This window comes from Cheilinus undulatus, linkage group 2 (assembly GCF_018320785.1).
Source record: "Cheilinus undulatus linkage group 2, ASM1832078v1, whole genome shotgun sequence".
In the NCBI taxonomy this organism is placed as follows: Eukaryota; Metazoa; Chordata; class Actinopteri; order Labriformes; family Labridae; genus Cheilinus; species Cheilinus undulatus.
This window is the reverse complement of record NC_054866.1, coordinates 42,569,396-42,584,918: the sequence shown is the minus strand read 5'-3', so window position 1 is coordinate 42,584,918 and position 15,523 is coordinate 42,569,396. Positions and strand designations below refer to the sequence as shown.

Genomic DNA, 15,523 nt, shown 5'->3' with positions numbered 1-15,523 from the left:
AGGCACCAGGTCATGACACACTGGAAACCGCTCTGCAACCCACTTTTGGGTCCCAACCCACCAGCTGAGAACCAGTATAATAGTTCAGGACATTTACCCTTCATTACATTATATGCAACTATTAATAAGTTAAGGGCTGTAAAACATTCAAACCAAAGGCTGTCAAAAGATTAAAATTTTTAATCTTGGTTAATCTCAGAATTTCTGTAGTTAATCGTAATTAATTGCCCCTTTTTATTGCATTTTAAAATTCAGTTGTTTTACATTTTTAAGTGTTATGTGTCATTATTTTATATTTTCTGCTCCTTTAAAGCAGGGGTAACTGACTTCCTGTTTGGATACAGACCTGCTTTGATTGGTAGATCAATCTGCTTTCAGTTTTTAAAGTAAAAGGAGGCATTAAGGAGCAGTGGTGGACTTATTTTACATCACTGTGGCTGCAGGGAGACACTGCATGATGATGTGCCTTGACCAAAGTGTGTTGAAAGGGACAATCAAGCATGTGATTAAAAAAAAATTATGCACTAATTGTGGACTTTGGTTCATTGCAAATTAACCTGATTAATCCTGAAAGCCCTATTAAAATCAAATCAAAATAAAAAAACCCAGACTATTACATTTTTCTCTATTAAATATTAGATTGTTGCCATTGAAATCTTCATTAGTTAAAGATCTGAAAATGTGTAATATTACTGATTTACTGAAACCTCGTATCAGGATGCCTGATTTCTCTGGGACCTTGAACCATGGCAGAAATGTAGACAAACAGCTTAGCACAGGAACCATTTAGTTCATTGAAGAGAAGTTCCTAGGATTTAAAGTTCCTTTGGTCAAAAAGCATCTTGTGATAAAATAACAAAGGTTGAAGCAAATAGGAAAAGGCAGCTGTCAGTTCAGACTGTTTCTGTGTTTTCAGGGAATAATCTCAGGGGAATGCTAATGAATACAGTACACATGAACCTTCTCATTCTAGCCAGCTTTATGAGCCTTGCTGTACATATAAATTGTCTTCTTCTCTGATGTGTAGATCTTCAGTGTCAACTTATTTCAGTGGAATTTAGCAGATTTTAGTGAAAGTCACAACATAAATATGATCTACTGTTAGATAAACTATGCATTAGTTTTCACAAAGTGGAAAAAAAACCCTTGTAATTCAGCTAAAAGTGTTCCTGGTGCATTATACAACATGCTGTGAACAATCCAAATTAAGTGATTTTATCACTTTGCTTCGGCTGCAAATTGCTGGCTTAATAACAGAGCCATAAATAACCACGCAAATGCTCCCAGTAGCAGCATAAATTCAAACATTACAACACAAATGTTTCAGATACCCATTAAAAGTGTAATAATTCAATGCAGCTCATTACTTTGTGCAAATTACATTATTTTTATACGTACACTGTCCCACAAGGCAAATTAACAAAGATGGATCACAGTGATTAAACACCTTGACTTTAGTAATTTCATGTGCTGGTAACACTGTAAATCTCTGTCGACATCGCTGCATTATTTATGTTTAAATACAAAATTAACAAACCGATAAAATGTAACATTCTTAATATTCTTGAACTTTTGAAATGTTTGAATCATGCAGTATTGCATTCACTGGTCATGTGTGTGGGATGTCACGCCAAATTCACAGAGCCCCGTAAACGTCTGCTGGCTGCTGGTGGACGGACTCGGCAGGGTTTAAACTTTTAGCATCGAGCTGCTGGTTAGGTTGGACGCTTCCCAAATGGAGCAATCTGTAATAAATGGGGTTACACGGCATCTAAGGTTGCAGATGGTGTTTGAAAGCACACAAATGTTTTTTTTTTTTTTCTCTTTTTTATCCCATTTAGAAAAAGACTCAACACAGAAAGTGGGTGTGGGTTGTGTGCAAGGTTGACACTTTGAGATGAAGGTGATTGTTAACACTCAGTTTGGGCTTGGAATCCATTCTCGATCCTGGTCTCTGTGGAGACAATCATCCTCTAATAACAGTAATCTATCTCCTCGTTGGCCAGGACAATAGCAGTTCTGCAGGGGATGTAGACCTGCAAGAGAGAGAGAGAGAGAGACAGGGAGAGGGAGGGGAGAAAGAAGGGAGAAAAGTGAGATGACAATTGAAGATTAATGCTGCTAACGAGATCTCCGATTTGAGAAGATTGAATCTCCAGCTTTATCTTTTTTTTTTTCTAAGTTAGACAAGGAGGAACTTGGTGGTGTCTTGATGATCTAATAATCAAGGTCGGCTCAATGAAGATGAGGAGGAGGAGAGACAAAGAGAGGATACAGAAGGCGCATTTAAAGGGATATTCAAAACTGGAAAGGAAAGAGACAAGCAGCCTTGATCGAGGAAGAACGTCAAGGTGTGAGAGGTAAAAACAATGTGTGAGAGGTGCAACCACATGAACACCTCTGGGTGGCACTGGAGTCAGCAGATCTGCATGAGGAGGGAAGATATACTGTTTGAAAGTGCATCTATGGAGATTATGCTTCCTGCTGCATTTAATGCAAATATCTTCATTAGAAAGGGACTAAAATCTGTCAGATTTGCAGAGTTAGCATAACACTTAAAGCTTTTGCACAGTGATTTCTTTCAAATCAAGGGAAGGGAAAATAAAAAAAAAACAATCCTTATTCATCCCAGCTCTTCAATCAATAGTAGTGGGTTTCATCGTCTCTATCTGTTGGCTGTGCAAAGTTAGGATTCTGTTGAGATACAGTCTGCCAGTGGGCATAAGCTGAGCTACAGGAATCTCTCGAGTTTTGTTGGAGTAAAAAACATGTCAGCAAAAAATAAGTAAGCCACAAAAAAGAGAAAGAAACAGAGCATAGAAATGTCAGATTCCTTATATATACAGTACAAAGAAATGTTAGTGAGGGGGGTTAGTCTTGAGCGCTGTAGCTAATAAAGTCTTTGATCAATCCTTTTGATATTCACAGTGTCATTTGGAGGCGAGGAGCCACCGAGTACCATTAGTCATTTCAGATTTATGCCAAAGGAAAAGGCGAACAGACATAAATGATGCTATATTTCCCAACAGAAAAGTGAAAAAGAGAGCAGAGCTGTAAACAATTCAATCACCCCATGAACTCTTCAACACGCCCCTCGGCATCAGCGCATCGAGCTCGCTGTGGATACGTTTCTTTGGCAACAGTTTGTCACTGAGGGAGGCGAGCGGCCCGGCACTCTTACACTGACACAGACATTGGTGACTAATTAAACAGTCACAGTGGGATAGTCTCCGCGCAGACGCGGCGCTCAGAGAGGGGACGGCAGAATGAATCACCACACCTGTTAAGACAAAAGCTTCCAGTGCGCTGAAACGCAAATATGTCAACAGCTTTTATTTCCAACAAACAGACAAACCCTGAATCACTCAAACAAAAAGTCAGGAGTGTTAGCACCACAATCAATGGAAAATTTTCTAATGTGCACCTTAAAACGTCAGGACTTTTAGATATAAGATACACTACATGGACAAAAGTATTTGGCCCCCGACCATAACATCAACAAGGACTGTAATGACATTGTATTCAAATACAAGTACATTAATATGGAGTCCCTTCTGCAGCAATAGCAGCCTCCACTCTTGTTGGAAGGCTTTCCTCAAGATTTTGAAGTGTTTCTGTGGGAATCTGTGGCCAATCATTCTTTAGAGCATCTACGAGGTCAGGCACTGAGGTTGGGCTCTGTGAAGGCCAAATGAAAACAAATGAGTACAAAAATCTTAGAATGATTAAATACAGTATAAAAATAAGGAATAAAAAAGATCAACTTGACATGCAGCACAGAAATCATTTGATCTTGATTATTTTGTTGTGATGACTGTAAAAGGCCAAAACTGTTATCAAAAAGAAACTTAAAAATTGCCCAGCAGTCCTACATACTACGTGGATGTATATTCAATTTAGTCATTTTTTCTTTCAGACTGAAGGCTCATTGGATGCATTGTCCAGGGGTACATTGTCCAATTAATTGCCCTGCCCTCTTTGTAAACTCTCTTAAGATAACTTTGCTCATAAATTGGTGCCATATAAATCAAGATTGATTGACTGACTCTTACAAAACCAACAAACAAAGGTGGCAATGAGGCCTAGCCTTTGAGAGTGAGTCAGGTTGATGGTGCCTTCACCATCCAAGGAAAAAAAATGTAACATGTTACTCAACATGGGTATACTCTATGACGTTTTTGGGTTTACCACTTTTTGAAACCGCGTCCCAGAGTGAACAAATCTGTAAACGCGTACCGTTTAGCCTCCGTGTGGACAGCCAACTGCATTTTTCTTTAAACAATTACGTCACACGTAGCATAGCCACTTAGGGCGCATGCGCATGTCGAACCAAAACAACAATGGTGGACTACACAGTTGTGTTTGCGCTGCAGAAGCTATAGGGTGTATTATGGCTTTGACAGCAAAATCTGATGCTCCTTTACCACCACAGCGAACAGCAGACACCAGATGTTCTTAAATCCAACGTGGAGAACAACCAGAAGGGCAACCATGAGAAAGTCTGTGGCAGTTTTCTGTGATCTTCTTCTCTCTTTTGGTGCATTTCCGTTGCAGCAATACAGCGCCACTTACAGGCTTGGCATATAGACTACAGCGTTTTCAGTGGTTTTCAGTGGTTCTGTGCTTACACAGACGTTTCCTGAAACGATCCCGTATTTATGGAAAACTTTTTCAAAACGAAACGGAAATATAAAATTTTCGTCTCCATGTGGACAAGGCCTATAACAACTAACATCTGAGAGGGTATACGTGTCAGGTGTCAGATCTCAATGTTAGGCTGATGTCTAAACCTAAGATTGGCCTCAGGTCAGCCATGATGTATTGAAGTTAAAGACTGATGCTAGGCCGACATCAGATTACAGCTCTGGACTGGCATGCCAGATATCAATGTTGAGCTAATGTCAGAAACTGAAAATGACCTAACATCAGGACCGAGCATTGGGATCTGACATCAAAACCTGGGGATGGCCTTGCATCAGATCCAGACTTCTAGCTGACATCAAATGTAAAATATTAGGTATAAATCTTCATTTAAAGCTGCCAGGGTACTCTCAATCAAAATACCTGCAAAAGAAAGCAAGTGGAGAAAAGCCACTCAGATTCGCTTCTTCCTTGTTTTGAATTGAGGATTGTTCAATAAAAAATTGACCTATAAGGCGTGTTTACCAAACAGCTAACTAGCAGTTTCAGTTAATATATATATTTTCACATAATGAAGGAGAGAAGCTGTTTAAACTGGCCTTCCTTCTTAATGCAAGGGGCTCACAGCTTATACTAGGAAGGCCACTTTTAACAGCTTTTCACCCTACCTTAACTGCAATTTCTCAGGTTTTGAAACTGCTGGAAAACTTTACTTAAAGCAGGTCATCAACTTAAATGTATATTAAACATAGGATTGGTCCTTTAATTATCGATGCAGACCTTTCATTGTGAAAATTTTACATATTGTACCTTTAGATATCAGTTTTGAACCCAGCCCCCATGGAGTATTATCTTAACATTCTTGATTAACCAGCTACATTATGAGTAATTTAGAAGACAAATTTTGTCCTGCTATAATCATGTGAATTTCTCAAACATAATTTCAAACATAATCATAATCACTTTAGACTAATTCTGCTGCCGTTCTGTGAAACAGCGAACACTTGTCTCCACAATCTTGCTGCCTTTGTAGGATTTTGTCTACAGCTCGCTTGTTTTCTTCTGATGAGTCATTCGGAGGTGTTTACCACTTCATGGGCAGACTTTCATTGCCTCATTTCAGATCTGAACAACAGCAGTTAGTAGCAGCCGTCAGATTGAACAGCAGTTACTGTACAACACAAAATCTGTTTGCAGTCTGCGTGCTAATATCATAGCCCCAAAAACAAACTGAGAGGAAGACAAAGCAGTTTGTTGCTAAAGTCTGCGGATTGTATTTGCAAAGTTAGCCCAGCTCGTGTCCTTTTTTTAACCTCTTTTGTCTCCCTGATGTTCTTAAAACAATTTTCGTGTGAGAATATTCTGCGCACTTCAGAGCGGAGTCCAGCCTTCAGGCTAATACTCAATCTGATCAATGTTCAGACACACTGATGAAGGATTCATGAGGGCTTCACAGGAATATATCATCCTTCAGGTTTCTGTCTCCTGACCCAGGCTGCTGGTGAGAGCAAAGCCTGACTATGTGTGCTCTTAAAGTCTGCAGACATGTCTCTGCTGGGCTCTATTACTCACTTTACCAGGATCATCTCTCTTTAAGCACTCTTGCACATGCTGGTTGTACTTCAGACAGGCTGAGGGTCTGAACGGCTACAACACAAACATGACCAGGATAGTAAACTCAGCCAAAGAATCCTTATTATTTCAAATTTTCTACATCCTCTATTGTTTTATTGAACCTTAAACTTGATTACTGTAACAGACTCAGATGTTTGAGGGGCAGGGGTGAAAATAAAAAAAGCACCTGCTGTATATTTGTCTGCTTGAAGGGCGTCCTGCAGGGCACTTTATCACATTTTGTCCACTAGAATGGCATCCTAGGGGGCTCTATCATTTTTCTGCCCACAGGACAGGTATCCTAGACAGATCTTTACCCCCACCCCACCAAAAAAAAGGCATCCTTAAGGGCACCTTATAATGTTTCGTTGATTCAAAGAGCCTCCTGGGGCACAGGTGGCAGAGTGGTTAAAGGCACGCCCCCATGTATGCAGACAGCCCGGGTTCAAATCCGGCCCAAGGCCCTTCGCTGCATGTCTCTCCCTCGCTCTCTTCCCTGTTTCTGACTCTATCCACTATCCTCATCTATCAAATAAAGGCACAAAAATGCCCAAAAATAAAAACCTTTAAAACAAGGGCATCCTAGAGGGATCTTTATCATGTTTGGTACACTGACAGGGCATCTGAGAAGGCACTTTATTATTTTTTATCTATTGGAATTAAATCCTAGAGGGCAAGTATCATGGGTGGTCCACAGGAATAGTATCCAAGACAGCTCTTCATGACATTTTGCCCACTGTAAGGTCATCCTGGTGAGTAGTTAATCATATTTTGTCCATTGAAATGTCATTTTTGAAGACACTCTTTCATATTTTGTCAACTGAAAGGGCAGCCCACAGGGCACTTTATTATGTTTTGAACATTGAATGGGGCATCCTAGAGGGCAATTTATCATGTTTGGTCCACTGGAAAAGTACCCAAGACAGCTCTCTGTCACATTTGGTCCACTGAAAGGAAAACCTAGAGGGCACTTTTTTGCTGTTTATTTCATTAGAAGGACAACCTAGTGGGCACTATATCATATTTTGTCCACAGACAGGGGACCCCAGAGCGCACTTTATCATGCTTTGTCAACCAGAAGAACCTTTTAGAGGGCACTTTATCATGTTTTGACCACTGAAAGGGCATCCTGGAGGGCACTTTATCGTGTCTTGGCAATCAGAGGGACATCTACTTATCATGTTTTGTCAATAGGAAGGGCATCCTGGAGGTCACTTTATCATGTTTGGTCCTATGAAAGGGCATCCTAGAGGGCCTCTATTATATTTGGTCCAGTGAAAGGGCATCCTAGAGGGAACTACAGCATGTTTTTTCATTTGGTGGGACATCCAAGAAGGCTCTTTATCATGTGTTGTCAAAAAGATAGGCATCTTAGAGGGCACTTTAACATGTTTGGTCCACCCTGGAGGGCTCCTTATCATGCTTTGTCCCCTGAAGGACACCCTAGATGGCTGTTATCTATTACCCACCAGAATTTCACCCTTTGGTGCACTTTCTTTACTGGAAAAGCTCCCTGGAGGGCACTTTATCACATTTTGTCAAATAATAGGATCCTGTAGGGTTAGGGCTTATTTTATAAACCTAATGGCACCTAAGAGGAACTTTAGAAGCAGTTTTTACCAGTGCTGGATTGATACTACTTTACTGGTTTACTAACATTTCTAAAGATGATCTCTTAATTTAGTTTGTTAAACTTTATTCCAACAAACAGGGGGAAAGCCTCTTAATAATTTGGTTGGCTGTCAATTAAAAAAAGCAGAAAAAGAGAGAAAAAAAGTAAAAATAATGTCAGAATGATAGATTTGTTTATCCAATAATGAACAATTAAAAACTGAAGAATGTTTTTAGCTGTGTGCAGTCTGTGTGAGCAAGTTTTATGAAGTGGCCACATTAAATCCTAAACCTGTTGTTTTCTGTAAATTTACGTACATCTTTTGATCATTGTGCCAAAGTCTTCCTCACTTCAGACTGTTTTTTTCCTGTACTGTAGTTGATAACCTCTTTGATGAAAGTGTTATCAAAGGGTTTGGAGGACAATTATTATTCAGTTCTCCTCAGGATTACAGCTTTGACATTATGACAATCAACCTGAGCTGTAAATATGAATAACAAATGGAAATGTTAACCATAAATACAGTTTATTCACTTTGGGGTTTGCATCAGTTTTTGTGGTGCTAAATGAACACGTTTTAAATCATTGAATAGCAGCAGTCTTAATTTTTGATGCACTGGATTGTCATGAAATGCTGCGCAGAGGAAATCAAGTTGTCAGTTCACTCAGCAGAAGGTTTAGCTGCAATATTTTCATTTGCATAAAGAGAAAAGAAATTTTTCATCTTCTTCATTCAGCTTCATAGCTCCTGAAACCTTCACTGTCTTTATATAAGCAGGGCTAAATCAGATGAACAGGAGAGCTTATCTTTGTTAGGCAGCCGCTGTGTTATATAAAACACTTGAACCAATTTTCACACATTGTGTGTATTTACAAAAAGTATTTTACATAATGGTGATAAAATATAGATCTATCCATCCATTATGTACGCCACTGTGCAGGGTCATAGGAGGCTGGAGCCAGCCTCAGCTGTCATTGGGTGGACAGGTCAGCGGTCAGCCACAGAGCTGATATACAGAGGCAAACAAGGAGCCACACTCACAACTACGGGCAATTTAGTCGCCAGTTGACCTTTAGGGCACGTTTATGGTGCGTGGGAGGAGGCCGGAGCACCTGGAAAGAACCCACGCATGCACAGAGTACGCAAAACCCACACAAAACGGCTTTTTCCAATGGGGAATCAAACCAGGAACCTTCCTGCTGTGAGGCAACAGTGCTAACCACTGCACCACCGCTCAGACCTGAATACAGATTTGATTTGAAAATTTATCAACAGTGGTTATTATCTCTTTTTTTTGGTGTAGGATTTTGTTGAGGTTTGTGGGGCTTCTGCATTTCTCTTTAACTCTGTTTACCCTGTAAAACCTCTCAATCATTTGCTCTGACGGTCCTTGTTTTGATTACTTTCTGTGTGCCAAGCTCCTGAAAAATCTCTGAGAGTCAAATCTTTTATATTTCTCTGACAAACAACAAGTGGATTGTCACATCATTAGCTCCGGTATATTTAACAGAGTCGCTAAGATAATGATTCTCATATTCATTGCTTTTTTCTTCTCTCTTGATTTATTTCAAAACAAACAACTAATGTTAAGGTATGCTCCTTTTAGGGGGAGAGGGCTTGAAATGTTGTTAAAAATGCAGATTAAATGAAAAACGATTTGATCAATCCTGCTGCACCCTTGGCCTGTCCTCAATGCACCCCAGGGTGCAGCCACTCTGGAAATCACTGGTCTATTTAATAGCTGCTGTTAAAACTAAATATATTTTGTCATTGTGCTTAGTCACAGCCCAAAAGTGATATTAGCATTTTAATTAGAACCAGTCACTGGCATGGATCTTATCAATTATTTAAAAAAAAAATCAAACAAGCACAGATTGTTTTATTCTAGATGTAGATCATACTTTAAGCACTTCTCATTTACTGACTGCACATCAACCACAGAGCAGTGGAAAGATATGATAAATTTTATTTCTTTCTATCCACCTTATTCCTAGTCCCCATGATTCTTTGCATGAAATATGGGTGCAACTTCCGGTCCCTTCTATCTAAATGGGACTTTGCATGGAAATGAGACTTGAAACATGATTATTAGAGCAATTTGGACATTTAAATATGTAACATTCCTCTTCTTCACCTCAAACGGGACAATATTATTTTTTTCTCTGCCCTCTACTAGAGATTACAAAGTGGCGACATTACCTCGGATAACCCAGACAAGCATATTTAGCTTACTTTATTAGCTTTGTATCAGTATAGTAATAGACAATCATATTTTCTTAAATGAGTTTGTACACCACCTTCAGATAACATTTTTAGTTTGTGGGGTTGCTGAAATTCTTATTCCAACAACTAATCCTCTTAAAATGTGGAAATTATATTAATAAAACTATCCATGACTCAAGTTGTCAGCTCTTCAGTTTGGTAAATGTCAAGTTTTGAATTAATGATGAATTAATATTGAAAGAATTACATCCCAAATGCATTTATACAGTGAACAGCATGTTTAAAACACTGTTGTTAAAGACATATATTGAACTTTGTCACGTAATTAGTACCATGAACGAAGCAACCGGTATTGAGCATTACAGAAAATATAATTTAATCATTCGGCTCATTTAACTTTATTGATTTAATAAAAACTATGCAGTATTTATTGCCGCAAATATTTATTTCAGAACAACCACTGTTGATGCTAAATTACTTTAGTAAGCCCTTGGAAGAATCACGTTTTGCTATTATTGTTAATGTATGGGAAGTTCCACTCACATTCAGAGCTACATTAGGACCCCCCAGAAATAATGTGGTACCCATCTTATTTACAAAAAAACTGTGTGAACATGTGATTACAAAAGTATCTTAATATTTACAAATTTGCGGTGAATTCCTATTGAAACAGCTGTTGTTCATAGTTAGAATCTATCGTTAGCTGCTGTACTAGAATACATGTATTTAATGTACTTCCGCTTTAGCACCGGACGTTTCGCACACATTCAGATTTACAGTAGCGGCCCCAGGAATAAGGTGGATTAAAATGTTATTTTCTAAGTTTTATCATAGTGGAGCTGCATGACATAGAAAACAACTTAAATTTCCCATAGTGTATCTTTTCTTTCTGCCATTTATATTGCAAATCCAAAGAAAAACATCTATGCCAGGTAAAATGTAAAAAATATGTCTAATATATGCTTACATAACAGGTAAAATTATCAAGTAAATAATAAATTTGAATATTATCTATAACTAAGAGTATCTGTGCTTATCTGCTGCATTTTTTAGTACAATTATTTCAACATGTCATTCTTGAAGGCAAATACATCCAGAAAATATTTGTTTGCCTCTGAAATGGCACCAGTTGGTCTGAGTGTAGCTGATAGCTAGCTTTAGCTTCATTTAACCCACAATCTCCACAGGGTCTGTGTCCATATGTTCCATTCTCACCTCGGTTTTGACAGTGTACCCTTTCCGCAAAGTCCGTTTTTAGACAGGTGTGTAGTGAAGCTGGATAAAAGATCATAACTTAACATGAATGAAGAGAACAGCATATAAACAGCATGTTTATTTGCTTGTCTAAGGTTTACTTGCTTTTCATTTGCTTCCTGTTTTGGTTATTCGGACAAAGCTTCTGGAAATTGTGGGTGATTGCATTATTAATTACCTTCGCCAGGGAGGTTATGTGATCGGCAGGGTTTGTTAGTTTGTTTGTTCGTTAGCAGCATAACTCCAAAAGTTATGGACAGATTTTGGGTGTATGAAATTTTCAGGAAATGTCAGAAATGGCATAAGGAAGAACTGATTAGATTTTGGGATTTATCCAGATCACTGTCTGGATCCAGGAATTTTTTAAAGGATTCGTTACTATTGGAAGATAGGGCTAATGGCAGAGGTCTGCACTCTCTGAGTGCTTTTCTAGTTATTATTGTTTCTTTAACCACCTAAGGCCTGAGCTTTTTTTGTAAAGCCTTTTTAGTTTCTCACACTTATTTTTGATAAGTAGGGTCTGATAAGTTGAAGTGTCAGCTTTGTCTTTGAACAAGAATTTACTGGAGATCTCCTTCCCAAAATCCAAACAAATTCCCTAAAAAATTCTAAGAAATAACCTAAAAATTGTATGAAAGTTCTTAAACATAATTTAAGAATCCCATAAAAAGTACTCCAGAATTTTTTCAAATATTTCTAAAATCTTTCAATGACACTTTATTCTAAAGCCTAAACATTCCAATAAAAAATTCCCCAACGAGATCCTTGCAAATTCCAGAAAATGTTAAAGCAAATTCCCCAAATATCAAAGCAAATTTCTTCTTAAATTTCTTAGCAAATTCAAGAAGGCTAAATCTCCACGAAAATGACTGAAAAATAAAATGTCCAAACAAATTCCCTAAATTATGAATAATAAAATTCTGAAAATTCAAAGGACAACCTCTGCCCCAAACTAACATCCAATTCCCAAAAATGTACAAATAAATTTCCCAAATTCCCATAAAAAAAAATAAAAATTCAATGTCTCCAAATCTTCTATTGAAACTTTCCAAGTATATAAACTTATCCCCATTAATAAAGATATTTCTGCAAATCAATTATGACACCCAGACAGCTTTAATTGACACAATTTCTTCTCCTCTCAAATGTATTGATTCAGATTTAAGCAATGTCTAATTTGGGGTAATGGCACCATATGAAAAGTATCGATTTCGCACCCATGTCAGAACACTCCCTAATAATACCCAACCCTACCTTTAACAGCTTTTCTCCCTCATATCAAATTCATCCATGAAACCAAAATGTTGGTTTACTGTTTAGTACAGATGCAACATATCATTAATATCACAACCTCAGTGACAGTCTCAATGTTTCTGTGGACATGATGGTTTCAAACTATAGGTCTTAAGGGCCAAAAGTGTAGTTAATTAGCGGAGCAGGGAGCACTGGGATATTACTTGTTGACTGGGAATACCAGTAGCATAAGGAGCCACTTGGCAAATCATCACCCTTAAAAGACTTGCAAAGAATCTGGCCAGGTCAAAAGACTCTTAAGCAAGTGTTCACAACCCCCTGAGGGCTCAACAGATCGCAAGGAGTATTGTAAGTATCTCTCCAAAGACCTACAGCTATTTTCAGAGTCGGCTAATGAAGGTTTTAGAAGGTTAGGGATTCGCTGGATTCAAAGTTTACATTTATATTTTTAAGCCTTATGCGAATCTTCAATACCTGCACTTTTTCTGCACATATATTATTCAAAGTGTTGTTGAAGGAATGCCGACGTCACTTTTTTCAAGTCTTCATTCGTTGTTGTGTTGGATTTTTAAAAAAATACTGCAATCAATACCACACCATGGACTAGTTACCGAGGGATTATTGTGATTTTGATACCGTTACATATACAAAATAAATACACAATATGGAGTGCAGTTTTTATTGAACAGAGTCCTCAATCAAAACAAGTAGAAAGAAGCAAAGATGGACTGAGCCTAGCAGGTAGCAGACTTTACATACCATGAAGTTAAAGGCTTGTTTGTGCTTGGTAGTAAATAAACTCCAACTAAATCCTGAATCATATCTTCTATTTTACTGAAATGTTAAACTAGACTCCAGTAAATTCAGGTCCTTTTCTATGAATGATTTCCACATTTATCAACACGACTGTGACACAACCAAAGCAACGCCCACGACAATATGCTGCCTTCCCCGTATGACGTTCATAGCTTGTTTTCCATCTGTTTCTATTTCTGTTCTGTTATTGTTTTGACACGGTGAGGGCATCTATTCACTGAATTTTTTAATAATTGACAAAAAAAGAGTCCAAAACAGCAAAAGAGACATCACATGACAAATCCAGACTTGTAAACACGGGGCATTATGGTTAAAAGCAGCCTGCCGAGTCATCAAAAGCCTCTAGACTCAGCTGGCCTCCTCCAATTATTCACATCCTCGGCCTGAAAAAGAGATGCATTCTTGAAGGATGTGAGTTTATCATCGCTCAGTGACCATGAAGCCGGAGAACTGACAGAACCATTACAAAGACAGAAGAGAGGAAGTTTGCACAGACTTTGAAGGCAACAGTTGTTAAATAAAACATGGATGGTGTGGGCACCATCAGCGGCCCCCACAGAGACTCCAGTCTGATTATTCTTGTCATAAGCAGGTAGGTGTGAGAGGTGTGAGGAGGAGGAGGAGAAGGACGAGGAGCATCTTTATGCAAGACTACAGTCTGAGGGTGCAATCTCTAAGAGGAAGCCCATACAGTAAGTGCACAAGTCCACACCCTCCCTGCCGCGCTCTTCTCTCTCCTCTTTCATTCCCTATTAATCCATGATGGTGCCAACATTAGCAGATGACTTGTTAACTAAACTTCACATTTTGGCCAAGAGGGACGGGGCTGAAGCGGTGCTGTTTGAATTAATAAGAGTGGGAAAAGATTTAAGAGAATGTGGAATTTGATCCCTTCACTGATGAAACCTCAGCTAATATGACGAAGGAGGAGGAGAAGGACTGTCTGAGAGGAAGACGCTTTCTAACGGCGGGGAAATAATGCTGAATTGATGCTCTAAATAGCTGTGTGATCTTTGCCAAACACATTTCTGATCCGTTTAAGCGCTCAGTCCAACTGTTAATAAAGAGTAATATCCTCCATCCATTAACTATAACACTCTGGAGTATTGATCTGCAGAGGTTCAGGCTGAGTTCAGATGAAGAAACAGCTCATCAGGTGCTGTGTCACCTCTGCTACAGACTGAAACAGCAGCCCTGTACTGCCTGCAAACACCTATTATTTTGTTAAAACAAGCTGAGAACACAGAGAAGAAGGACTGTGCCGATACTTCACTGTCCTCACGCATCAATAAGACTCATTAAAATAAGATCTAACACGTACAATCAGACGAGTCACAGCGTGAGAGCTGATCCTCTCTAAAGAATCCATGACCTTATTCATACACATCTTATCGCCTTTAAGCATTTAAATCAAGAAAAAAAGTAACACAAGGAATAAAAGGAGGCGAACACAGTGAAAATCCTCAAACTCTGTTTAAAATGCACGTCAGTGTTTTTCTCTATTTCAAGGAGCGACCTTGTTCATGCTATTAGCCTAAAGCTAATCTCCGTGATGGAAGCCCAGCGGTTTATTCTGCAGATATTTTCTCCCCTCCCTGACGCCTTGCGAGCTTAAGAGGCACACGAATAAAAAGGTAAGTTCTAACAACATGAATAATGCACATTGTTTGTTAGAGAATCTGAGGGAGTTGGTGATATCGAATTCACAAAACGTTCAGTGACTCCACCACAACTGTCAGCGTGAGCAGAGAAATGCAGAGAGGCCAAATACTGCATTCATAAACAAAGACTGGTGGTGGATACCCTCCCCTGATGGACACCATCCAGACTTTTTTAATACTGCGTTGTTTAAGCATCTTCCAGATTTAAGTAATTCTATGAACAAGGTGTTAATAAAGTACTAAGCAAAAGTTGAGCTTGAAGGACAGCAGACATGTTGGCTTTTGTCTGAACAACTTTCTGGCTTTGGCTGTAAAGACTTGTCTCACTGCAAACTCAAATCCAAGCTTCAGTGCATCGGGAAGTCAATTCTGGAACATAAATGGATGTAACAATAATTAAGAGACAGATTTGTGATCACATTCTGTAGGGATATCCAGATTTATCAG

The 15,523-nt window shown here is 38.8% G+C and overlaps 1 protein-coding gene across 2 annotated transcripts in view; it reads right to left on the bottom strand.

Annotated features, from left to right (window-relative positions):
* Positions 1-413: 413 nt before the first annotated feature.
* Positions 414-15,523, bottom strand: part of gbe1b (glucan (1,4-alpha-), branching enzyme 1b) — a 149,682-nt gene continuing 134,572 nt past the window's right edge. Inside the window, exon 16 of one of the 2 annotated variants that reach the window (XM_041813757.1) lies at positions 414-2,036. In XM_041813757.1, coding sequence (XP_041669691.1) covers positions 1,974-2,036 — 63 coding nt within the window. In that variant the 3' untranslated portion in view covers positions 414-1,973. Of the gene's footprint in view, positions 2,037-13,463; positions 13,799-15,523 lie in introns of those variants that run through there. The other variant, XM_041813765.1, reaches the window with a different exon arrangement.